The sequence below is a fragment of the Ambystoma mexicanum genome, chromosome 4q (assembly GCF_040938575.1).
Source record: "Ambystoma mexicanum isolate Mex_15411 chromosome 4q, UKY_AmexF1_1, whole genome shotgun sequence".
In the NCBI taxonomy this organism is placed as follows: Eukaryota; Metazoa; Chordata; class Amphibia; order Caudata; family Ambystomatidae; genus Ambystoma; species Ambystoma mexicanum.
Window position 1 is genome coordinate 660728827 of NC_090928.1, and position 25679 is coordinate 660754505.

The window sequence follows — 25679 nt, forward strand, 5'->3', positions numbered from 1 at the left end:
GCTCCTACCAAATGACTGCCCTCCACCTAAGCCCCTCCTCTGGCAGCCATTTTCAGAATTTTACTGCATGTTCAAGTGTTGGGAGTCCTTGTGCTATAGCTCTCGAGCTTTTAGTGCGTTTTGAGATTTTTTTCAATTTATTTTTTTGTAAGATTTTTTTCGGTCAATCGAGGCTCAAGCTCCACCAATTAACCTTCCGATTAAAGGGGACCCGTTTTCGGATTCTACAGCGCCCCTGAAGGGCGGATTTTTATTGAGTTTCTTCTTGGAGTATTCCAGAAGCTTCTTCGAGGCGTACATCGTGTGTCATGGCGGAGGAGAAGGACTCGGCCCCTCCCCAAGGTTTGCCCCGGCTGCAACCTACGGAACGTTTTTTCGGACGATGGACATTCCCTGTGTCTCTGCTGCCTGCATTCGGACCAGGCGCATGTGGAGGATGACTGTGTGGCTTGTCGGGAGATGGTGCCATGCCTGCGGGCCGACCGACAGCGCCTCAACGAGTGGCTGCAGGCCAAGACCCCTGCTCTGGGTGAGTCCCGGCAGCATACCTCCCCAGCCCAGAAGAAGAAAGCTGAGCGGTCTTCTAAGACCTTTGAGGGCGCCACTTCTGCAGGGGCCCAACATAAGGCTAAGCACTGATAGTTCACTGCCTCCGGGAGTGCCCTTGCAACGGGCTCCTCGGCGGCCAGGGCGAGTTCAGTGTCTCCAGCACCTTCAACCACGAGCCAACGCTCAAGTTCTTCAAAGAAGAGGAAGTCGGACCATCCGGGTAAGCTTTTGGAGAAGACCCAGCCCGGCCCGACGGAGAAGGACAAGGGGGAGCGGGGTTCCGACCCTCCCCCTAAGGTGGAGGCTGCGGACTCGGCCAGGACCACAAAGGCCCAGGTGCACCAACCGAAGGCTCACACTTCCATCAAAGTGGTAGCAGCGTCCCTCGCGAAGGCCGCCGGGGTGGATTCGCAGGGCACGTCCCCAAAGGCGATAGTATCCCTGCCTGCCAGGAGGGAGTCCTCCTTCCAGCCCATCGAGAAGACTCAGGAGAAGATGATGCCCATCATTTCGCCGAAACAGTCTCCCTTGGCCGCAGAGGGGTGGGGAGCACGCGTTAGTCCTGCCAGAGCACAGACATTTCCTCAGCTCACCAGCTTCCCGGTCCTCCAGGAGGGGAGATGCATCCAGAGCAGGTCCCATGGGAGGGATCCCGACGAGGGCAGTGAGGACGGAGCGGACCAGCCTAGGCCGTAAACACCCCAGTCCCCTTCAACTCCACCCCAGCAGGCCCTTGGGGATATCTCAGTGGACGGCTCTGCATACCCTGTGCTTGGAAATCTTGACAAGGATGCCCCTTGCGCCAGCAGCGCTGAGGCCGTCGGAGGAACCACCACCCAAGAGGAGGAGAGTTCATCCCCATCTTCCTTTTCACCTCTCGCCTCCCTCTCCCCCACGGAGGGATGACACAGAGGCGGACACGGCGGCGACGGCAGCCTGGGGAAAGGGGGGGGGGGGAAATCTCCCGTCTCCTCCCGACAAGATTGGCTTGTTCCATGCCATGATATCCAGGGCTTCAGAGCTGTTCCAGCTCGTCCCGGAGGAGAATAAAGAAGGCTTCCTTTACCAGCGTCGGGAGGCAAAGAGGAAGACGGTGCTGTAGGTCCCATTATTGGATGACATTTGGGACAAGGGGTTGTCCCTCATGAAGAACCCTTTGTCGGCTCTGGCGAAGAGGGATTGCTACGAGAAGAAATACAGAGTGCAGGACTCTGCGCCCAAATGCTTACGGTCCCAGCCGTCTCCAGAATCTGTGGTTTCGGCGGTGGCCAAGAAGAAGTATTCAAGATCATCCTCGTCGGCAGCCTCCTCCCCCACCCCCGCCACCCCAGACAGTGAGGGGAAGAAGTTGGATGCCATGGGCCGAAGAGTGATCACGTCGGTTGCGACGACCATAAAGCCCGCTAACGCCCTCGCCATTGTGGCGCATTACGACAGAACTTTGATTCAAGATAGCCCCCATCCTGGACTTCCTTCACGACGACAAGAGGGCTGAAGCGTTAGAGATTGTTCAGGAAGGCGAGGTGGCTTCGGACCACACCATTACAGTGGCCACGGACATTGCCGATACAGGCTTCTGCCAAATGGGCAACAGCGTTTGCCTTCGTCGGCGAGGCTGGCTGAGGGCCAACAACTTCCGCCAGGATGTTTAGTCGAGGGTGTTGGACATGCCCTTCGACAGGGATAATTTGTTTGGAAAGACTGTGGACGAGTCCCTCCAGGCCGTCAAAGCGGACACTGAGACGGCTCGTGCCTTGGGCACGCTTCAGCAGCCACAGCCGTCCTTTCAGACTTCTGGAGGGAAATCCCAAAGTTTCTCTAAAGGATTTGGACGAGGTGCCTCGTCCTACCGCCAGTCTTCCCGTTCTTTGGGCCAGCAGACATGCAGGGGCCGTGCCAGGTCTGGAGGTGGACGTCAACGTCGTTGTCGCCAAGGCCCCCAAGGTGGCGCTTCGATGTCGAAGCAAGATTGAACTGGCCGTGGAGTCGGGGACCCACCTGTGCACCCCGGTGAGAGGCCGGCTGGCGTACTTCGTCAGCGTGTGGAAGACCATCTCCACCGACCATTGGGTGGCACTCACCTACGGACACACCCTAGAGTTCCAACAGAAGTGTCCACGGATACCACCAGTGGCCCGTCAGGAAAACCACATCCCTCAGCTGCTGCTGGAGGCACAGGCCATGATCAGAAAAGGGGCGATCAAGCTCGTCCCGAAGAGGCTCCGGGTCTCCGGAGTGTACTCTCGTTATTTCTTTGTCAGAAAGAAGACTGCCGGTTGGAGGTCCATTCTGGACCTCCACTGTCTGAACAAGTACACCAAGTCCCAAACGTTTCAACAGTGTCGTGCCTGGCGTCTCCATCAGAGGAGAGGATCGTGGCCATCCTGGGCAAGGTACAACGGTTGTTGGCCCTGAAGGTCGCAGGGGTGAGGTCCATCAAGTCCCTACTCCTCATTTGGTTGTGCAGGCTACGGATGTGTCCGCTGCAGGAGTTCCTCGACGCCCGTTGGATACAAGTGTCTGGAAGCTTCGAGGACAAGATCACGCTCGACGGGAGTGTCCGTCGAGCGATACGGTGGTGCACCTGTCCGCAGGCACAGATTTCCAGACCCCACTGCATCAGGAGACTGTCACAACGGACGCCTCCCTGGAAGGATGGGGAGCGCACACTGGCGATCTTCATTCAAGAGGCCTGTGGCTACCGGAGAAGACCTTGCACATCAACGTGTTGGAGCTGCAGGCAGTGTTTTGGGGGTTAAGTCCTTTCCGTCCCTCAAGGGCAAGGTGGTACGGGTCTTCACGGACAACACCACCACGATGTTCTACATCAGGAAGCAAGGGGGAATCGGATCCCCGGCGCTCTCCAGAGAGGCGCAGGCTCTTTGGCACTGGGCGTAGCCCAGGGAATGTTCCTCTTCCCATTTCATCTGGCAGGAGTGAAGAACACTGCCGCCGACTCTATAAGCAGGGAGCTGTGCTCGTGCCACGAGTGGGAACTTCGGCAGGACCAAGTGGATCAACTGTTCTGCAGATGGGGCAACCCCCAGATCGATCTGTTTGTGATGGCAACGACCACCAAGTGCCAGAGGTTCGGCAGCAGGTTTCCCCAGCCGGGATCTACTAGTCCATCAACTCAGACGGTCCCGGTGCAGGATGATCCTCGTCGCACTGGCGTGGCCGAGACAGACATGGTACCCGAACCTTCTGGACATGTCCGCGTCCCCTCCAGTCAAACTTCCGGTGGTCGCAGATCTTCTCGCCAGGGAAGAAGGCGCAATTGTGCACCACAACCCAGGATCGCTGAACCTGAAGGCCTGGTTCCTGCAGCACTAGAGTTTGGGGGCTATGATCTCCCAGCGGATTGTAAGGAGGTGCTCGCCAAGGCCAGAGCTTCATCTACTCTCAAATGCTGCGGGCACAAGTGTAAGAGGTTCGCCATTTGGTGCCGTACTCAGAAGATCGACTCTCTACAAGTCACTGCTCCGCAGGTGCTTCCGTATTTGTGGTCATTGGCCAAGGCAGGACTGGCCCACGCTTCCATCAAGGTTCATCTGGTAGCTCTCCCGCTACACCAGATCTCCTGGACGATCATCCTTATGGTCGCATCGTTTGGTCAAGGAGTTTGTCAAAGGACTGTTTCGCTCGTTCCCGCCAGTGAAGGCTCCGGCCCCGGCGTGGGAGCTCAACGTGGTACTGACTAGGCTCATGGGTCCTCCGTTCGAGCCCATGCATTCGGTGCCACTGAAGTTTTTGTCGTGGAAGACAGCGTTTCTTGTGGCCATCACCTCTGCACGATGAGTAGGAGAGATTGCGGCCCTCTCTTGTAAACCACCTTATTTTACTTTCAACGAGACGAGAGTGGTGCAGCGGACGTACCCCTCCATGCCCAAGGTGACGTCTGACTTTCATCTAAATGAGCCCTTGGTGTTAGCGGTTTTCTTCCCGACCCCTAGTCGCCGGCTGAGAGGACTTTGCACTCGCTGGATGTGGCTATAGTGCTGAAGTTCTATGTGGACTGCACAAAGAGTTTCCGGAGGACATCAAACTTTGTGTGATCTTTGGCCTTGTGAACCATGGGAAGGCCCTCTCCAAGGCTTCCATTTCCAGGTGGCTCTCCGGCTGCATCACCCATTGTCACCGGTTGGCCAACCGACCATTGCCTGGCCGTCCGAGCCCACTCGACCAGAGCGATCACTGCAACTACGGTGTTCCTGTCTGGTGTGCCCCTGCTTGACATCTGTAGGGCTGCTACGTGGATGTCAATGCGCACCTTCACGAAGTTCTACTGCGTCGACAGGGATTCCAGGGAGGAGTCCAGAGTCGGCCAAGCAGTGCTGCGCAACCTGTTTGTTTGAGGTGAGCCTGGTGAGGAGGTAAGAGATGCTTAATGTTGAGCTTTGCCACCTCCCGTGTTTGTGCATGTGTGTACTGCTATGTATTCTTTATTCATGAGCATGTGAATCCATGCCAGACCCCACGCTGGAGAAGGAACAAGTTACTTACCTGTAATTGTTGTTCTCCAGCATGGGTCTGGCATGGATTCAAATGCGAACCCTCCCACCTACCCCTCTGCAGCTCTTCTTATTCCTACTGCCACTTTACGTGCTACCAAATCTGAAGATGGCTGCCAGAGGAGGGGTTTAGGTGGAGGGCAGTCATTGGCTGGGGGCAGTATGACAGAGACCAGTGATTGGTTGTTATGAGAAAGACATTTCAGAAGTGAAACTGAAACTGGATTTTTCTTTACCGCCAAAAACTTCTACTTTCCTGGTCACTGGAAGTCCTGATAAGGGTTTTCCTGGCCTTACAAGCCAGATAGAAGGCTAAAGAACAAGATGGCAAAAGGACAAGGGAAAAATCTCGTGGCACGGCCATGCTTGACTAGTAGCCACAGTTAGTAGCCAAATTTAAAGCTAAATTAAAAAGTCCCCAAAAGTGGGAAAAAGTCACTGCTGCCAAAAGCACACCTAGAGTAACCATAAATCCTCTGAGTGTTAGTCTAGGGCAAAACAAAATGTGTACCCCCTTATACTGCAGTGTAAGCTGCTTTGCACGATAAGTTACCACAAGTGATACAAAGTAACCAAAAGTAGTAACACGACGAAGGAAAACAATGTTTCCTAGTACTGACAGCCTGAAGGACATGACTGTTTCCCCATAACATATGAGCAAAAGCCAGTGTTCACTGCACTGCAAAAAGAGTAGGTCAGAATCAAAAATGAAAGCAAAATGTTTGTGGGTTCAATAAAGATGGAAGGTAAGGTGCAGTAAAGAGAAATTGTTCCTAAGAGTCTTCTACTGTTACTTCAGCTTCCAGTGGTCGACTTGCTTTTCACTCCAGTAGCCTCACCTTTTATATAGTTTGAGCAATCACTCCTCTTAAGTCTTCCTCAGCAGTTTACAAAAAAGGGCTTTTGGCTGTCCAATCAGTTGGTCACATTCAGGCACTCTGGCAGAGAAAGGACAGGGGTGGGGGGTGGAAAACTCCTCCCCCGCTTCCTGCCTGTGCAGATACTCTGGAGCCTAGGCGGAGACACCCAAGGGATCCTGCCGAAGGCAAAACACGCACACATCGCCCTCCCCCCTCACAGAATGGTAGAAGGGCTAATAAAACACAACCACGCTAGTAATGGCGAAAAACGAAGGGAGGCCCCAAGTTGGTACTTGGGTGTCGCTATTGTCTACTACCGAGGCTGTGGGCATAGCCTGCGGTATAGAAAATACACAATAGTTGGCAGGACACGTCCACTGCCACCAGCCATAACTATGAGATTGTCTGAGACTAAAAAGTCACAGGAGCAGAGGGAAGGGGGACACTAGGTATCCCCTTGGCACTCCACCTAAGGTGGTGTATGTCAATCTCTTAGACTATAAAGTTTTAGGAGAGATACTAAGTATCTCTCTATCTGAATAGAGTTCCAAAAGACAGAACCCATAAGAAAGAATGAGTGGACAAAGGCTCCACTCACTCATTATTCAGACAGAAAAAGGTCCGGAAGTCCGACAACAAGTGCTGTCGGTCTCCCTAGGAGAGGGGATAAAGGATAACAATAATAAATCTCCCCAACATCCAGTAACAGTCAGCAGGAGCCAGTTATGCTTTACAGATAGGGAAATGTAACCAGGGCCCTTGCCAGTTATTCCAGACGAGGAAAATCATGCTCAGCAGTCGTGGAACCCTAGGTCATCTGCACCCATTTTAGCCTCTGAAATGTTAAGTGCCACAAGGCACTTCCCTGTTGCCCCCACTTTACTAGCCATATGTACGCCGATTGGACACCTTGATTAGTCCCTTTTTTTTCTTTTTTTTTATTCAATGAACTATGCTGCCAAAATAGTCTGGTAATCTTCATGTAGGTTCAGGGAGTGCCTGTGATAAAGCACAAAGAATGTTATGAACAATCCCAGTACGATAGAGGTCCTCACTGTAAATGCTACGAACAGCCCTTAGGAACCACATGTTTGGAGCGGAATCTTTTGGAGCCTACCCCACTTCTGTACATATGGCATTTATAACGTGCCTATACACAAGTGTTTCAAGGCGCGACTAGGCCTGGGAGGCAAAACGGAGGGAAGACCAACATAACGATCCTACTAGGCCAGGTGTTATTGAGATTGCGCAAGTGCAGGGGACGGGGAAGGGGAAATGTGCGGCGTGAAAAGAGGGGGTGATAGTGCAGTACATAGGATAACAGTACGATAAAGACCATAAATAATAGACAATAAATAAATAAATAGAAGTGCGACCAGCATGTGGCAAGTGTAAAGGTAAGTACAGGCATCAGGTGTCAACTGCTAGTCAGGGCTGTAGGGATACATAACAGTCCTCGAGTGCAAGGATGTCCAGGGGGGCAGTGCAGGTGTGCAACTGGTGGGGAGGGGACCTGGGCCCAAGATCAGACGTAAGCCAGGTAACCAGTGCAGTTTCTGATTCAGGTGGGCGATCAGCAGGGGAGAGGAGGAGAGAAAGCAGAAGCAAAGAGCAAGGTCTTGAGTTGCTTCCGGAACCGGAGGTGGTTGTCAAGTTTCAGAGGGGCCGGGAAGCTGTTCCAGAGAGAGGCCCCATCCGAAGAAAGAAATCTACGGCCAACTTGCTGCTTAGACTAGCGACTGACCCTGAGGGAGTTGGAGGTTGATGAGCGAAGAGCTCGAGAGGGCAGATATTTAGGAAGAGCGAGTTGAAGGTATTGACCCCAGAAGGCCTTGTGGACAATGCAGAGGCTTTTGAACTTAATCCTCGCCGCCACAGGAGCCAATGCAGAGATTTCAGTCCTGGAGAGAGATGATCCCTGGGCTTGAGGCCAAGGACAAGTCTTGCAGTCATGTTTTGGATGAGTGTCGGAGAGTAGAGGCAGGCAAATTGAGAAAGAGGCTGTTGCAGTAGCCCAACCAAGAGGAGAACCAGAGCTCTGGAGACCCTGAGCTTCTGGGGGAAGGTGAGGAAAGGAAGAATACCTCCTGAGGAGGTGCAGCTGGTAGTGACTTCTTGGAGACTACAGAGATGTGTTTGGAGAGAAGGAAAGTGTGGAGTCGAAGATGACCCTGAGGTTTTTATCCTCTCCGGTGGGAGCGGGAAAAGGGCCAAGGGAGGCTGGCCAAAGAGTGACTGGAAAGGAGGGCGCAGGTGTGCCGATGAAGAAAATCTCGGTCTTAGTGGCATTAAGGCAGAGATCATTGGTGGCACACCACTCCTGGGTGGCAGAAAGGCCATCGGCGATGAGAGAAGGAGAAGAAGTGGTGGAATGGAGCCTGAAAATGAGCATGCAGATGGATGCTGATCTTACTATGCGGTCCACTATTTCAACTATAGTAAAATCCTTCCATTTGAACACTTGTCCCTGGCCTAGAGGTCATGTGACTAGTTGTGCATAACACAGTAGACCCCTTTGAAGTGCCTGGGCCTAGCACGCCAAGCCTTACATTCAAATAAACCGACGGCCATGTCCCATAGACTAAAAGTGTGTAACCCGCCCTCCTGGGTGACTTTGTTCCTCACCCTCCGTATTGTTTGTCGTGCCCAAATACAGGAAGGAATGAATTGGCAAAAGATTGCTCTCATTGCTAGCCTCTACACAATGAAATGTTCTCCCAGCCCCTCTCAGAGCCCAAAAAAACTATCTTACATTTATACCAAAACTAAAAACCCTTCTTGTCTCCTGGAACACTAGACCAGTCATCCTTTTCCTCCTGCTCCACTCTAGTAAGAAATTGTATTGATAGTGAAGGCTGTCACCTTAGCATGCACGTGTCCAAATAGACAGAATAAAGTACACATCCCACTAGGGAATAAGACCAGGAGAGTAATTGCAAGGAAACAAGCATTTATATAAGTAAATAAATGCAAGCAAAGAACTCTGCTGCCCGATAGCGCTCTGCCAACAGATACATGGGCACCACATTAAAAAGGCACCAATCATCATAGATGAGGTCATGTATAATGGACACTCTAGCAAACACGATTGGCTAAGCACATATACTACTCCCAGCTCCATAGGGGATGCCCGAGATCCATGGGTTTTGGTTGCTGTCTTCACCATCAATCAGAGTACAGGTGGTCAACTGGGCTCATCCTTGCAGGGTGAAAGTTGGGCGAGGTTGACAGCGATGATGTAGAGCTATCTGACTAAGCTAAATAACAGAATCTCGGCATGCACAAAATAATGACTGCCATGGATCCTCACTTCAAAAGAGGGCTATGGGGGTGAAATAGGGGCATTCTAACCTGTGTTTTTATGGGAGCATGGGTTATGGGTTGTTTCTTCAGGTGCCTTATCAGAAGGGGTAATCTTCGATTTATGGTCTCTGAGGCCTCAGGATTTCAAACACATTAGAGATAGCTGTTAATGTTACCAAGATATATGACACTCTGTGTTAGGTATATGGGGGTGATTTGAAGGTGGTGCGGGGAAGGATCTGGTGACCAGATGCATTCAAAGGGAATAAGGGGCATGGGTTCAGCCGATCACAGCTTGGCAGGGAAGGTGTGGAAAGGGCATGAGTCAGTCAGCAGAGATGGATGGGGTGTTGGGGCTGGAGCAGGCCTTGGTCTCTCATTCTAGGATGAGCACATTTTGCCAGTACTCGATAGTTGCTAATGGCAACAATGAAAGGCTGCGTTTCCATGAGAACAGGAATCTGGGTGATCTGCCACAGGGCGGAGGTGGCGGGGGCAGGCTGTGCGTGGCACTGAGAGAGTGGATATTTCAGCACAGGGCCTAGAAAAAGATGGCGTTACAAAAGGCACAAAATGGAGTTCATACTACAAGCATTAGCACAGCGTTTCTAAGCTTATATCACAAATGGGGAATGCAAATATGTACAGGAGGGGTGGGGATGTCTCCCCCTTTAGCTCACACAACATTTACCTGGTGCAGGCAGGATACACCACTTCTCCCCCGACATCCCCCCCTTTCGTTACTTCTAATGTAACAAATACTTAGTTCCATCCCTTCTAAGTTCCTCTGCCACTCTTGCAGCTTCGTCCCAAGCTGGGGTACCCTTTAGTGGTTTCCAGGATATGTAAACATTTCTTAAGTTCTCCCCACAACGAGCATACTCTTCAGGAATACAGGACATATATATACAATCCCCATCTAAATCCACCCACACCTCCCTGTGATTTTCCAAATCTTGTGGCTCTTTTGTGGTTGTATGGTAGAGGTTGTCGTTTATATCCCCAGTATTGTATATAGCCACCATATCAAATTTGGGTTCATTGTTCTCCCAGGTTGTACTTGTGCATCCTTAGTGTTATGAGGCCCTCTCAGTCCCTTTCTGGCTGCCAATAGTGACCATCATCGTTCAACTATTAGGAATTGTTTTGGCATAACACTGTATTCCTAGCTGGCACACACAAGATCAGCAAGAAGTAAACAATGATGGGGACCAGCATCTTCATCAGTCCCAAGCCAGGATGAAACCCAGTCAAACGCAGAGGAAAACGGGTCTGTTGGTTGCACGCCACCTTCCTTTTTCATCCTTTAGCCCAGCTCATGCACCGCTTTTATGACATGTGAAAGGGTCCCATTTTCTGCGTCAGATGAAGGTATAAATGTGCAACATGCGCTCCCGATTTTTCGGCAAACGCCGCCTTCCATTGCTGTGAGTAGGTTGAGCACATACCTGTCGTGCATGGTCATTAGTCTTAGTGCTTAGCTCCACCTTAATGATATTGAACCCCTCTTCAGTGTCGTTTGCCAGTTGTATGAGTTCCCAGCGCACAATTTGGAGCCATTTGGCATTGGCTCGGGCCTGGATTCTGGGGATCGGAGATGCAAAGAATGTCTCTGCTAAGTTAATAGTTTATACTCAGTGGGGATCTGTGCCAGGAGGTCAGAAGAGTCTTTAGAGATGTTATTTGGACATTGCTTTTTTCGTGACACTTGTTCTTGTAGTTTATTTTCTGTCGGCACGTTCACAAGAGTTGATATTTCTTCTTCCTGTTAGGTTGTTTTTGATAGTTTGTGTTACACTGTGTCCCCTACTATGTATTTCTCAGGTACCACCAGCAGTGCAGAATGCAGCGTAGCCAAGGCACAGTCGCCCTTCCATGAAGATGGGAGATTTTGGTATGCCTGGTTGCTGAATACCCAATATGCGTCCATTCGAGCTGCCGTTCCTTTTTTCTGATCGGCAATGGCTGTAGTTCTGTTGCAATGTGCGTTAGAGCCCACAGGTACATCTCCTTCTGCATAGAAGCAAAGGTCATATTTCTGATCGTGATGGATCTGTATTGGCTTTTCAAGGGCGGTGACCCAGGTTAGTTTAGTTACATGTTCAGTCCATATTTTTGCACACGTGTCATTCATCCATTGCAGTCTGTTGTCTGACAAGCCATGCAACCCTTCTGCCTTGCACATGAATGTTGACTGCTGCCATTTGTTCTCTGCAAATGTTGTTCCTTCTATTGCCAAGAAGGGTTTCTTGAAACATTTTGGAGGTGGAGTTCCCTTCTTACATATTCTGAAATCCAGTGGGAGGAGTTTCACACATATTGTGTGTGTCTGATAGGTGCCCTATATCCTACATATTGCAAGATGAATCAGACATTGTGCTTCCACAATGTGAGTTTCTTGAGATACTAAAACCTTAGGCATCCCTGACGCATGAGGTATCTGGGAGCAAACCTAACTCCCATTTGTTGCTTGTTGCCCAGTGGCACTCATGTCTGAGATTGTCCTGGATGGCAGAGGTATTTCATTTTAGCCAACCCATTGTATGCATCATATTTATACTGTTTTGTTTGCCTTTTGTTTCTTCTTTTTTTGTTGCCGGGTATTTTTCGAACCTAAAGACCTTTTACACAATTGGTTTGAAGTACACAATGTTTTTCATGCATTGAGCAACAAGGGGGATGGTACAGTGGGAATAATTTCGATTTTACCATTCCTCTAGGGTCAGTTGTTTGTTGCCAGTAAAGAGTATTCGACAGATTATGTGGAGTATCTGTGGGGAACATAGTATACATTTGGGCCAGCCATAAGGTAGTTACACTGTTCAGTTGTGAGGTAGGCTGTGATGACGTGACATCAGTTTCATAAAATACATTCATACTGTCATTGAACACATTACTGTCTGTGTCTGAGGTAATTTATGTGTTGTTTTTAGCAGCATGGGGGAGCATTGTTATTCCACATTAATTTGACTCCATCCCGTAACAGGTGTCCTCCTTCTTGAATTAGTTTTCCCATTCTCCCCCTCTTGGCTTTTATCTCCCACAATAAAAGATACTCCCTAAAATATCATTAGTCCTAACATCACATCACATTACTAAACACTATGGTAACGAAATAGAGCCCACAGTCATAACTGTAGGCCCTTGTTGCACTTATTCTACTCCCATTACTATCTATCTGAGGCATTCCGTTAAAAACATGGGAAGAGGCACATCAAGAAGGAAAAAATACGTTCACATTACATTCTTTTTTTAATTTTATTTTTATTTTACCCCTGCTATTCTTTCATATACATTTTCTAAAGATTACTCCTCAAACTGTTGTCTGGTAAGTTCATAGTTTTGCTATTTACTGCACTGCCACATCTTTCATTTTCCTGTAGTGTTTCTGCTGCTATGCTGTCGTGGGCCTTCCTGACGCCTGACCGGTGCACCGATATTTGAGCCCTTTCATTTTCACTGTTAATGGAGTACAGTAGATCACTACATAGGGTCCATGGAACCTGGGTGAGTTCCATCGTCTTACAAAACTGCGAATATACACTAGTTCCCCGGGCAAGAGTGGTTTGTGGGGCTATCAGGAGCTGCAGTTGTATCCATTTTTGTTTTCCCTTGTGAAAGGTGGTGCTATTTGTTTGGCAATGCATTGCACTGCCCTTGTCAATTGGGTGAGGTATTCTTTAAATTCCTCTTCCAGGACAGTTGTGTTCGATGGGCATCTGCAATCCTTCTTACTGGTGACAGTGGAGTTTGCATCCTCCTATCAGTCACGATTTCATGGGGGGACAAGTGGTGGTCTTTACTGGGCTGTGTGCGCAGCTGGAAGAGTGCCAGAGGGAAACAATAGACCCAATTCTTCTTCAATGTGTGACATAATTTTGACAATCTGCTTTTAAGAAGGCTGTTGATTTTTTCTACTCTCCTGTTCGCTTGCAGGTGGTAAATCAAGCACATTGTGTGTTTTATTCCTAATAATGCAGTCACTTCTTTTAAAAGGTCATTTACAAAATGTGTTCCGTTGTTGGATCTTATGACATCACATATTCTCCAACGCTGGAACACCTCTCACCAGGAATCTTGCTGTGCATTTCGCGTCTAGGTGGGCACATGGTCCTGCTTCCACACAGCGTGAAAAGGGACAAACCACCACGACCAAGTACCTTGCCCCATTACACCTTTCTCCCATGTCTGCATAATCTTTGTGCAGCTCATGAAATGGCCCCACTGGACGCGGCAAGGTGCCACGTATTGTTCCGAGCGTCATCCCTGAATTAAAATGTTGCCATGTTGTAGGTTCAATGGACATTTTAGTGAGATATTCCTGGAGGTTTGGTACAAACCAGTCTTCCTGGATATCCGCACCTATGTGGTGTTTGGCGGTGTGGGCAGGGAAATGCAATTCTTGAAATGCTATTGTTAATAATTCTACAGGCGTACCTACTTTTCCTGTGCTATCTTGTCTCCATAGGAGATCAGTAGGCGATTGGGTGCACCCTCTTTTTGCCCATAATTCTTGTTCTTGTGGCAGTGCCCTTTTTTGGATCACTCTGATTTCTGCTACCGGTAAAGCATTGTATCCTTCCTCTGTTGGATCTTGTACTTTCTCTTTTAAGACACATTCTGTCGTTTGTGGTGTTTGAAAATATGCTGCTTGTTTTGCTGCAGCGTCCGCCGCTGCGTTCCCAAGTGATATTTCGTCATTGTTATTTGTGTGTGCTTGGCACTTCACCAATGCTACTACCGATGGCTCTGCTAGCGCTTTAATCAATTCATTAAGCAATGCAGTATGTTGTACCGGGGTCCCATCTCATCTGCTCTCCTGAACCCTCTTCTCCTCCAACACGATAGACCAGCATGTACCTTGGTGGTTACATATGCTGAGTCTGGATATATTGTTACCGCACATCCTTTTGCTGCGTGTGGTGCTTCTATCAGGGCAATTAATTCTACTGCTTGGGCAGAGTAACGTTTTTGTACTAGTATCTCATATTCTCCTTCCTCCAATCGTACTACTGCAGCCCGACATGTTTTTCACCTGTCTCTGGGAATATTGATGCTGACCCATCCACAAAATATACTTTGCCCTCCTCCAGGGCATTTTCTCTGGCCTTAGAGATGTCATCACCTTCCCCCTCATATTTGGCACAATCATGTTCTTGCATGTCCTGTACTGTGCAAGGCTCTGTGATAAATGTTGCTGGGTTTACTGTCTTACAACGTTCCACATAGACATTTGGACTGGAGATGATTATTTCATATGCTGATGCTCTTTGGGTGGTAAGTGTGGACTTTGATCGTTCAAGAATGGCAAACAGAGTGTTCAACGTACAATGTGACAGAGCAGTCCATTACAATCGTCACACTTTTCTCTAATGCAAATGCGGCAATGATTGTTCGACACGCAAAATGGCCTTGCATTACTGAGTCGAGTGTGTTGCTTTAGTATGCTAGAGGTTTGTGTCCTCGTGATGTTTTTTGTGTCAGCACTGCGGTTATGAGTGTCCCATTAGAATGCGAAAACAAGTAGAATTCTCACTCATAATTAAGTGTTGCCAGGACGGGGCAATACTTATCAGTTCTTTAAATGTTGTAAAGGCTGTGTGAGTTTCAGGTGTCCATTTTATTGGAACTTTTCCTTTTTGCCCTTCTTTCAGGCTATTGAGCAGCAGCCTTGTGTACGCTGCATAATCCACAATCCAAGAACGGCAGTAGTTGCAGATGCCAAGATATTTTTGCATGTCTTACAGTATGTGGCGTACCCGCGGCACACGCTGCTGCTGCTGTCTGGCACTATCCTTTTACCATCCTTTAAGATGAGCTGACTCAAGTAAAGTACTTCTGCTAAACAGAGCTGCAATTTACTTTTATCTACCTTGTACCTCTTGTGGGCCAATAATGTCAACAAATTGATGGAATCTTTTCTGCATTTTTCCTCTCCTTTACTGCATACTAGGTCATCCACGTACTGTATAATGGTGTTCTGTACCAAGATCTTCATGGAATATTCTATTGAATATGCTTGGGCTCTCACAGTAGCCTTGGGGAAATCTGCAGTGTTCGTACCTCCTCCCCCTATGGTGAAGGCTCTGAGGCCTTGGTCTCACATTCTAGGATGAGCACATTTTGCCAGTGCTCGATACTTGATAATGGCAACAATGAAAGGCTGCGTTTCCGTGAGAACAGGAGTCTTGCTGAGCTGACAAAGGGCGGAGGTGGGGGCTGGCTGTGCGCGGCGCTGGGAGTGGGAGAGTGGACATTTCAGCAGAGGGCCTAGAAAAAGATGGAGTTGGAAAAGGTACAAAATGGAGTTCATACTACAAGCATTAGCACAGCGTTTATATGCTTAATATCACAAATGGGAGATGCAGATGTGTACAGGAGGGGTGGGGATGTCTCTCCCCCCCCCCTTAGCTCACACAACATTTACCTGCTGCGGGAATGGTGCAGGGGGCAGGATATACCACCTCTCCCCAACAATAGCTTCCCATGCACAGGGATCTCAGGATCTCACCTGCCCCTGATGCATCTCCACAGCGCCCTGTTGCCCTAGATACAAATTATCACGCCTTAAAACCACTACAAATTTATATTATTCTGCTACTTAATTCAGGTCAAATCCTGTTATAATTAAATGTTAGTCTTGTGTCCATGGTAACAGAATTGCAATGTTTTTAGACGGATGAGACATTTGTAAGTTAACTGGTGGGCGAACTGCTCCAGAGGTGGCTGACCATAGAGAGGAATTCCATGATGGATGATGAATGGTGGGTTCGGCTTACCTCTTGGAGGATTTGCGCTTGTCTTTTCATTTAAGTACTGCATTCATGTGCACATGTTTGAAGAAGAATCTTAACTGTAGAAGCATTGTAGTTGGGCTGGGCTTTTGGGAGAGTGGGTATTGGGTGGCATGAGAGCAGTGTAAGGTTATGTCATTGCATGTGTTAATGATATAGCCTTAAAAATGTGGACGTGATTTGCTAGCATGAAAGTTTCCCAAACAGGGAATTTTAGGATTGTCCAGTTATTGGAAATGACTATTCATTTCAACCACATGATTCATTGTTTTGGTTATTGCACAATGCACCTTTTGCCAGTTAATGGTCTCCTATTGCAGTGATTGTATTGTTTAAAAAGCGCTTATACACAAAACGAGTGCTTCAAAGTGCTCCAAGACGGGAGGGGAACATGGGATACAATAATTCATAAGGCCTTGGACATTTCATAATGATTAGCTTTATATTACAAGGCGTGCATGTTGCTTAACGTTTGCATGATCTCTTTTTTAGGTCCTCGATAATGCCATTGAAACTGAAAAAATGATTGAAAAGTATGAATCGTTAGCTTCTGACCTCCTGGAGTGGATTGAGCAAACCATTATCATTTTAAATAATCGCAAATTTGCCAATTCTTTGGTTGGTGTACAACAGCAGCTGCAGGCGTTCAACACTTACCGCACTGTGGAGAAACCTCCCAAGTACGTATTTGCTCTTTGATTATCTATATTGTATATCAGTCTGTTACTCTGTTAAGGGGGTGTCTGTGCACATGGGCAGCCTACTGAGTGTTTGTAATGCAGCCTATAACACAAAATATTGTATGTGTGGGCTACAAGTCACAGGTACCAGTGATAACAGGACAGGACTGCAGAAAGCTGAAGCATGAGCAAGAAATATTTTTTGTATATTTATTTATTTGTATTTGTAGAGCGCACAATACAGCCCACAGGCATCGCGGCACTTGCAAGTCAATGAAAGGAAGCTTAATTGTTAATACAGTGATACAGACTTAGTTACAGGCATGTTAAGTAGCAGGTGATAGGCTGAGGTTTAGGATTGGCAAATCAAACAAATAGTGTGGTTTAATAGCTTTACGGAATGCCAGATTGGAGTCAATAATCCTGAGGTGGGTGGGAAGGGAGTTCCGGAATGAGGCGGCCATGGAGGGGAAGCTGGTGCCACCTGCGTGCACTCTCCTGCTTTGGGGAGTGGAGATCATGTTGGTGTAAGCCATTCTAGTAGGCCTTTGCGAGGAGAGTTTCTGAATTCTGGAAGCCAGGTAGGGAGGTGCTAGGTCATGGCGGCACTTATGGGCGAGTGGGAGGGTTTTGAAGATTATTCTTTCTTTAACTGGCAGCCAGTGCACCTGCCTTCTTGTAGTGTAGATGTGGTACCTCCTGGAGATCCCAGTGGCGGCCCTGAGTGCGTTGTTCTGGACCACCTGTAGTTTGGCAATGTTTTTGCTGGAGGTCCCAGCCAGGAGGGCATTGCAATAGACAAGTCGTGAGCCGATGATTGCCCTGGCTATGGTGAGGCAATTGGGCAGCGAAAGGAAAGGTCTTGCTGCCTTAAGTAGTTTGGAGAAATAAGCAGATGAAGAAACAATGGCGCGGATTTGTCTATCCATGGTCCGGTCTGAGTCAAGGTAGACGCCAAATGTTTTGATTGTTTGGGAGACGGCAATAGGAATGTTGTTGACAGCAAAGGTGGAGAATTGATTGCCTAATTTGCTGAGGATGGATGGGGATCCAATCAGCAGAAGTTCTGTTTTTTCGCTGTTGAGGCATAGCCTGTTCTGGGCCATCCAAGATTGGATCTTCGCATCACCCTCAATTCTATCTACTCTATCGGCCTGGTAGTCACCCGAGAGGGGAATGAGTACCTGTGTATCATCTGCATAATTTGTATATGAGATGCCCAGGGCGTCCAGCAATTTGAATAGTGGCCTGGTAAACCGGTTGTACAAGGTGGGTGCTATGCAGGACCCCTGTGGAACTCAGCACTTGATGAGGCTCAGTGTGGCACAGGCTGAGTCGGAAAAGACTTTCATAGCCCTATCTTGCAAGAATGAGGTGATCCATTCACACGCTTCGGGGGAGAAGTTTGCGGATTTGGCAAGGTGGTGACAAAGTGTGTTGTGATCCACCAAGTCAAACGCCGCTGACAGATCGAGGAGAAGAAGCGCAGGTTTGCCAGCGTCTCTTAGGTCGTCCATTTGATTCTTAAGGTCAAGGAGAGCCGTTTCAGTGCCATGGCGAGGACGGAATCCAGACTGCCGAAGACCTAAAAGGCAGTTATCCTCAAGGTATTTCTGAACTTGCAGATAGGCTGTTTTGTCCAGAATATTTAGGAGGAACGGGACTGTGGTGATGGGCCTGTAGTTCCCTGGGACCACTGGGTCAAGGGATGGTTTTTTAAGGAGCGGGCGGACCCGGGCTTCCTTAAGGTCAGAAGGGACATGGCCGGATTGGAAGGAGGTGTTAATGAACGCTGTGATAAAGGGTACTAAGGTGGGGGCACAGTCTTTAATGAGCTGTGCTGGACACACATCACCTTTACAGTTAGAGGGTTTAATGGTTTTGAGGAGGGCAGCGACTTCAGTTTCACTCGTTTCCTTGAATTCAAAGAGAATTGGTGATTTGGTTTGCATGGTTTCAGGAGGGTCATTTTGAAGCTCAGTGAGAAGGTGAGAAAGTGCTTTTTGATGGGCAAGGATTTTTGATTGAAGGGTGTTAAGTTTGTCGAGCATGGCAGATTGGATGTTGTTGCACCATTTGTCATCTTTTAAGAATGTGAGGGGTGGGCATGACGGCTTTTCCAGCTCCCGAAAGATGCTGAAGATTTCTTTGGTCTCTGATTTAGCGTTGGATATCCTCGTATTGAAGGACGCTGCTTTGGCTTTGATGATGCTAGATTTGTATTCCCTAGATATGGCATCGAAAGCCTTTTTAGAGATCTCATTGGGGTTTGTTTTCCATGCAGAGAGTGCACATCTCTTCTTAGAGCGAAGTTCTAGCAGCTCTGGAGAGACCCAGGTATTGGAGTGTTTAACTTTCTTAGCTTTCCTCATGGTAAGAGGAGCGATGGCGTCTACGGCCTGGTCAACACCGGTTTTGAAGGCTGTGGCAAGGATATCAGGGTCCATTGAGAAGGGAGTCTGCAGTGTGGGCACTTCTAAGAGGTGAGATCTCTTAGACTTACTTAATCTTGCGTCCCGTCACCAAAAATAAACGGCCTCCCCTTTAAATTTGCGGTGTGTGGGAGTGCGGCCCTGGGAGCATGTGCTCCCCTGACTCCGCCCTCAGGTGCCGCACCTCGGTCCCCTTTTCCGCATCGACAGGAACAAGCCGATTTCACCAGCGCTCCTGGGTTTGGCTTCGGCCGTGTAATACCACACGCTCTTCCCCGGATACTTCTCTTTTTTTTGTCTTTTTCTCAAACGGGTACTTGGTGTTCTGGCGCCACACTCCTCCCTGGCGCATTTCGACTTCAGCGGGCTTCAGCAGGTGTCCAGCCTGCGAGGGGCTCTTCCCGACATCAGATCCCCACGCCCTTTGCCTCCGCTGCCTTGGCCCCGTGTGACGCACTTTCCTCGCACACCCTGAAGGATAGACTGGCTAGGTGAAGGGAGCTCTTTGAGAGGTCGCCCCCAGAGGACCTGAAGGACTTGGTCAAACATCGATCAAGGCCCAAGGTAGGCAGCTCTTCCTTTCCAAGGAAGCACCCGAGCGGGAGGAACCTTTCAGGTTCTTGTACAAGCACGAATACTGAGGCTAATTCAGCTACCGGTCGCCAGGCTGAGGGGTCTGTAGACTCTACCGAAGAGAGTGCTGAGGGACCGGAAGGTTCTTTTACCGGGTGTACACCCAAAGGGCTACACCCTTTTACCGGCATCATGACAGAGGGGGGTGCCTACACGCAGCACTACCAGCGACTTTGCCGAGGGCGATACGCCTACCAGGCCTCGGCCTGAAGTGCAGGGCAGGTCTCAAGGTCCACCGCCAAGGGTCCTGGAGGAGGCTGGGCCCAGTGAGCCAAGCACCACGACTTTGGCACGTGGCATGCAGCTCGACAAGATGGCAGACGTGCCAAACAAGATGGCCGCTCTTCAGATACCTCCCCAAGCAATGGCGCAGGTGGGGGGAACGAGTTACAAGGTTGTACTGTGGTCAGCCAGGTACATGGCCTACAGTTTATCCTTTCTCTGCAACCGAGACACTATACGCACCGGCCCCAGCAGCTGCCCGCAATCCCTGCAATATCACCTGCCATCACACAGGCCTGTGAGGACAGGTTCTTTGAAAAGGTCCTCACCCTCATGAAATCTCCTCAGATGGGGGGGCCATCCTCGCGGATGCCATCAAGGACATGCTCCCTGTGGCCCCGCCGCACACGCGCCCATAATCATTCCTCCTATGGCAGCCACCACTGCCCCATCCGGCTCCTTCGATTCCAGCTCACCTGCCTCCCACAGCTCAGGTGGTTTCATACCAGCCTCCGGCTCCGGTCTCCACACCCCAGCCCTCGGCGCCCAGCACACCTCCCGCGCTGGACCAACCGAACGCTGAGGTGGACACGGATGAGGAAGAAGACGCTGACGCACCATCTTCAGCCAAGGCCTTCCACGAACGACTTGCAGGTCTAGCTGAGTACCTGGGCCACCCTAACTTCTAGGGCAATGTGTGGTTCCTGAGGTCCTTGCTTTACGCCTCTCGGCTAGGACAGGGATCCCGATGCAAAAGGACGTTGGTGCCTTAGCCAAAAAGGGGTGGCTCAACCCCCTCTCGGTCCATCTGGTCAATCGACACCTGGATGTCAAGTACAGGCAAATGGAGGGAGATACGCTCTTGCTGTTGGCCCATCCTCAATCACACTCTCAGGTGATTGCTGCGGCGTCACTCTACTCAAAGCCTCAGTCGTCCTTGGCCACCTCTGCGCTGCTAGGCAATGAGAAGATCTTGGGAGGCTTATGGGAACAAGCTTTATATCAACACCTCGCTGCATCTTCAACAGGCCAACGCGGATGCCATGCTGGCAGCAGTTAACCAGAGGCTTTGTCAGGAAATAGCAGACTTCCTTCCAGAGCTTCCAGTGCAGAGCCAGTCAAGCTTCAAGGCGGCACTGACAGAGGCTAAAGTGGTGGCGCGGGACATCATGGAGTCCACCGTGACCCACATCGACACCTCTGGCCGGGCCATATGCATCGCCACGGACATGAGAAGGACGGCCTGGGTCCGGGCTACTAAGTTCAATCCAGACATCCAGGAATGCATATTGGACCTTCCGTTCAAGGGTGGAGACCTCTTCCACTCCACCACCGACGAGGAGCTAGATAAAAAGAAAAACCGCTTGCAAACTGTGAAGTCTTTATCCTTACGAAGGCCACACTCAAGGCGTACACCCAGTCACATCAACTCCGACAAGGGGCAGATGTTTTAGAGGGTCCCGCGGCTTTCAAGAACGGAGGTCCAGGCAGCCTGATCGTTCGCAGAGTCAAAACCGGCGCAAACAACAAAAATAGGTGGGGGAGTAAGTGCTTTTTCCCAGTCCCCCTCCTCAGCAACAGGGAAAGAAGGCATGACGCGCTCCTTCGGGTCCACGTGTCTCCGGTGGGGGACAGGCTTGCCCTTCACGCTCCGTTCTGGCATCAGAATTTCCCGGACCCCTGGATCCTCTCTGTAGTATCTATGGGGTACTACCTACCAATCCCTTCCTCTCCTCCTCCCTCCCCTCCACCCCCACAGATTGGTACAGCAACTCTGTTGGCGTAGATTCGGTCACTTGTGGAGAGCAAGGCAGTGGAAGAAGTCCCAGCCTCCCAGCGAGGATTGGGATTCTATTCCAGGATTTTCGCCATACAGAAGAACCACCAGGATGGCCTGAGAGTTGTTGGACCTTTCCACCCTCAACCTCTCCCTCCCTCTTCAAAAATTCAAGATGGTTACGCCAGCACTCATAGCGGAGACATCGTGCAAGGGAGGGCTGGATGTGCTCCATCTGAAGGACGCTTATCTACACGTCCCGATTTGGCAGCCACATCGATCCTTTCTGCGATTCAGGATCATGGGCTGCCACTTCCAATACAAGGTGCTACCCTTCGGCCTTATCTCGGCTCCCAGGGTGTTTACCAAACTCATGAAAGCAGTGGCAGCCCTTCCAAGGGCCACCACATCTACCCGTATCAGGGCGACATCACCAGAAGCGGTACACCACACTTCCTCTGCTCTTAAGAGCACACTCCACAACCTGGGGTTTTTGCTGAACCTCAAGAAGTCTCAGCTGCAGCTCACGCAGAGACTTTCTTTTATGTGCCTCATCTGGGACACGCACTCCGATAGAGTTTTCCCCTCGAAGGACAAGATCACAGCCATCAAGAGGGCCACGGCTCACTTCCTTATCCGAGAAGTGACATCTGCCTGGTGGAACCAACACCTATTGGGACTCATGGCGGTCCTTCTGGCTGTCCCCCCCCCCCGCCACGAGACTCAGGATGAGTAGAGTTCAGCTGCACTTCGCAGCTTCATGGAATCAAGAGCGGGGCTCCCAAGCGGTGCTTGTCAGCGTTCCGCATTCTCGCTACTCGGGCCTCACATGGTGGTCCAGGGACTGCAATCTGCGCACGGGCAAACCCTTCAGGCAGCCGGCCCCGCAAGTCACCATCACTACAGACTCCTCTCTCTCTCTCTCTCTCTCTCCCTCTCTCTCTCGGGCTGCGGGGCCGCTCTGGACAGTCACAGCGTCCATGGAGTCTGGGCCTGGCAGGAGCAGGAGTCTCATAACTGGCAGAAACTGAAGGCCACCTGGGTAGCACTCAAAGCTTTCCTTCCGGTCATTGGTGGCGGGGTCGTCCTCATCCAGACAGACATCTCCACCACCATGTACTATGTCAACAAATAGGGGGTCACCAGGTCTCCACCACTGTGCTTACTTGCCATCAGCATGTGGGAATGGGCCCTGGAGAACAACATCTACCTCATGGCCGTCCACCTTCCGGGGGAGTCCAACTTGGAGGCGGACAGGCTCAGCAGGCTGGGAGCAGACCATTAAGAGTGCCAATTGAACAACCAGATGCTGCAGGAGATCTTCCGCACATGGGGACACCTCAGGTGTATCTTTTTGCTTCTTTGGATAACAGGAAGTGCCAGCAGTTCGCATCCTGGCAGGGGCAGGGTCCAGGCTCCGTAGGCGACGCATTTCAGATTCAGTGGAACGGTATGACAGCATACACCTTCCTGCCCACACCACTGGTCCACAGGGTGATATGCAAAATAAAGGAATCTTGTCACCTCAGCATCATTCTGATCGCTCTGTGGTGGCCAGCGATACTGTGGTTCTCGGAGCTGCTCAGCCTCTCGGACAGACCCCCATTCACCTTCTGACGGGCCCAGCACACCTGTTGGCACAGCAGGTGGGCAGGGTCATCCACCCCGCGCCACAGAAATTATCCCTTGTAGCGTGGTTCCTAAGGAGTTCACACTAAGGCACCTCAAACTCTCGCAGACTAACCTAGACATCATTCAGGGTGCGAGGAGCAAGGCTACCAGGAGCCAGAGTAAGTGGACTAGGTTCTGTCACTGGGCAGCCTCGAAGGAGATCAACCCTCCCCCCGTTACGTGCAGGTTGGACGATGTGCACTCCTTCACAGCGCACCTTGCGCACTCGGGCGTGCAGGGGGATACATGCTGCACGTATTGCCATAGGGGCCTACAGAAACTCGGAGGAGAAGGTCTTCTCCTCTTCCAATCCGATAGTCAAGAGGCATTTGATGGGCCTCGCCAGACTTGGCGCACAAGCCGTTCGAGCCAATGGAGTCCGTGGACATCAGGCTGATCACTATTAAGACAGCCCTGCTAGTGGGCCTCACTTCGGTTCGCAGAGTCAACGAAATACAGGCTCTTGTGGCTTCAGAGCTTTATACTACTTTTCACAAGGATAAGGTAGTCCTGCAGGCACACCCGGTGTTCCTACCAAAGGTACCCTCCGCCTTCCATCTGAATCAGGAGATAATCCTACCCACGTTCTTTGGCGAGTCTTAGGACGAGGTTCAGAGGGTTATGCACTGTCTGGATGTCAGAAGCGCTTTGAAATTCTACTTGGACAGGACCAAGGGCTTCCGCAAGTCGGACGCACTGTTTGTGTGTTACCTTTGGCGGGGTCAAGGCCCGGGTATAGGGCATCCAAGGCCTCGATAGCACGGTGGATGGTTTCGGCCATCAAGGAGGCCTATGAGGAGCCGCACAAGCCACTTCCAGCTAACATGCATACCCAGGCGGTCAGAGCCAAGGCCACAGCCATTGCATTCCAACAGCAGGTTCTGTGGCAGGTCATAAGCAGGGCGGCCACCTGGGCCACCCCCTCTGCTTTCTGCAAATACTACTGTTTGGACACCTGCTCTATATCAGACGCAGTTTTCGGACAGTCAGTTCTAAGAAACCTATTTGCTAAAGGAGGGTCTCCTCTCCACCCTAGGGCTATATTCAGTTGTAATCGCCCATGCAGTATGGAGGAAAGGGGACTGGACGTAAGGGAAATTATAAGTTACTCACCGTAGCGACTAACATACTCTTCGTCCCCTTTCCTCCATAAATCCCACCATCCTCCACCCCCCTAATAAAACTGATGTCATTAGGCAATGTTAATCAATTGTCATTGCGTCTATGGGGACTGAGGTATGGCGCCGGAGGGCGGAGTCAGGGGGCCACATGCTCCCATGGCCGCACCACCGCGTGCCTCAAAATTTCCCTCTGAAAACAAAAATCAAACTCGGACCTTCCCCCTTCCAGAACAGCAGACGAAGGGCCAGAGAAGGACAAGCAGACGGAAAATGGTGAAAAAAGAATACAGCCACCAGTCTAGATGAATGGTGACCCTTCTGTACATTACCGCGGCTGGGTTGACAGCCTGTGAGTAAAAATCACCCATAAGTCGGTAGAACAAGTTCACTCGCACCAGCCATAAAGGTACACGCTAGTCACTGTAACAGAAATGTTACAGGAGTATTGAGAAAGGGGATACAGTGGATACCCTCAGTACTCCACATAAGGTGGGGTGTGCTGAGATCACAATGGGGTTTGTAGAAAGGATAAAAAGTATCTTTCAACCATTGGGAACATTAGTTCACACGAGGTACCCAACAGAAAATAAAAAGGGAAGCCCAAGGGGCTCCCCAGCAACACTGCACAGAAAGTGCTGCAGCCTGCAATAATAACATTTAGTGCCCAAAAAGTTATAGGAAGGAATGATTCCAAAAATAAAGTCTGAACAGTCACAAAAATGACTTCCATGGAAACAGTAAAAGAAAGAGTGAGTAGAGGACTCACTCAGGAACATAGAAAAAGAATCCTCAAGTCCAGCAAAAAGTGCTCAGGGTCTCGCAGGTGAGGGAGATTTTGCATAAATATGAAAATCTAACCTAACACCGGTCTATTTGGCGGGACAGCGCCTTGTGTACTACAGTAGGTTTTGGTTACTGTACATTGTGGAAAATGACACCTGGTGACTAGATTTCATCTGTGGGGCCCAATTATGAATACTTTGTTGGGTTTATCACAACTTTGCTGAATTCTGATTCATTTGGCACGTCATGTTTGGCTCAATTACTCTTATTTGTTTCTGTATCCAACAAAGAAAATATTAGCTTTTTAATTTCTGGTTTTAGAGAAATTGCGATTGCCTTGGAA

At 49.9% G+C, this 25679-nt stretch overlaps 1 protein-coding gene across 2 annotated transcripts in view; it reads left to right on the forward strand.

The window, feature by feature from the left end:
• Nucleotides 1-25679, forward strand: part of SPTBN1 (spectrin beta, non-erythrocytic 1) — a 964524-nt gene that overhangs the window by 513803 nt on the left and 425042 nt on the right. For both annotated transcript variants that reach the window (XM_069608234.1, XM_069608235.1), the window contains one exon: nucleotides 16510-16697. In XM_069608234.1, coding sequence (XP_069464335.1) covers nucleotides 16510-16697 — 188 coding nt within the window. The remainder of the gene's footprint in view (nucleotides 1-16509; nucleotides 16698-25679) is intronic.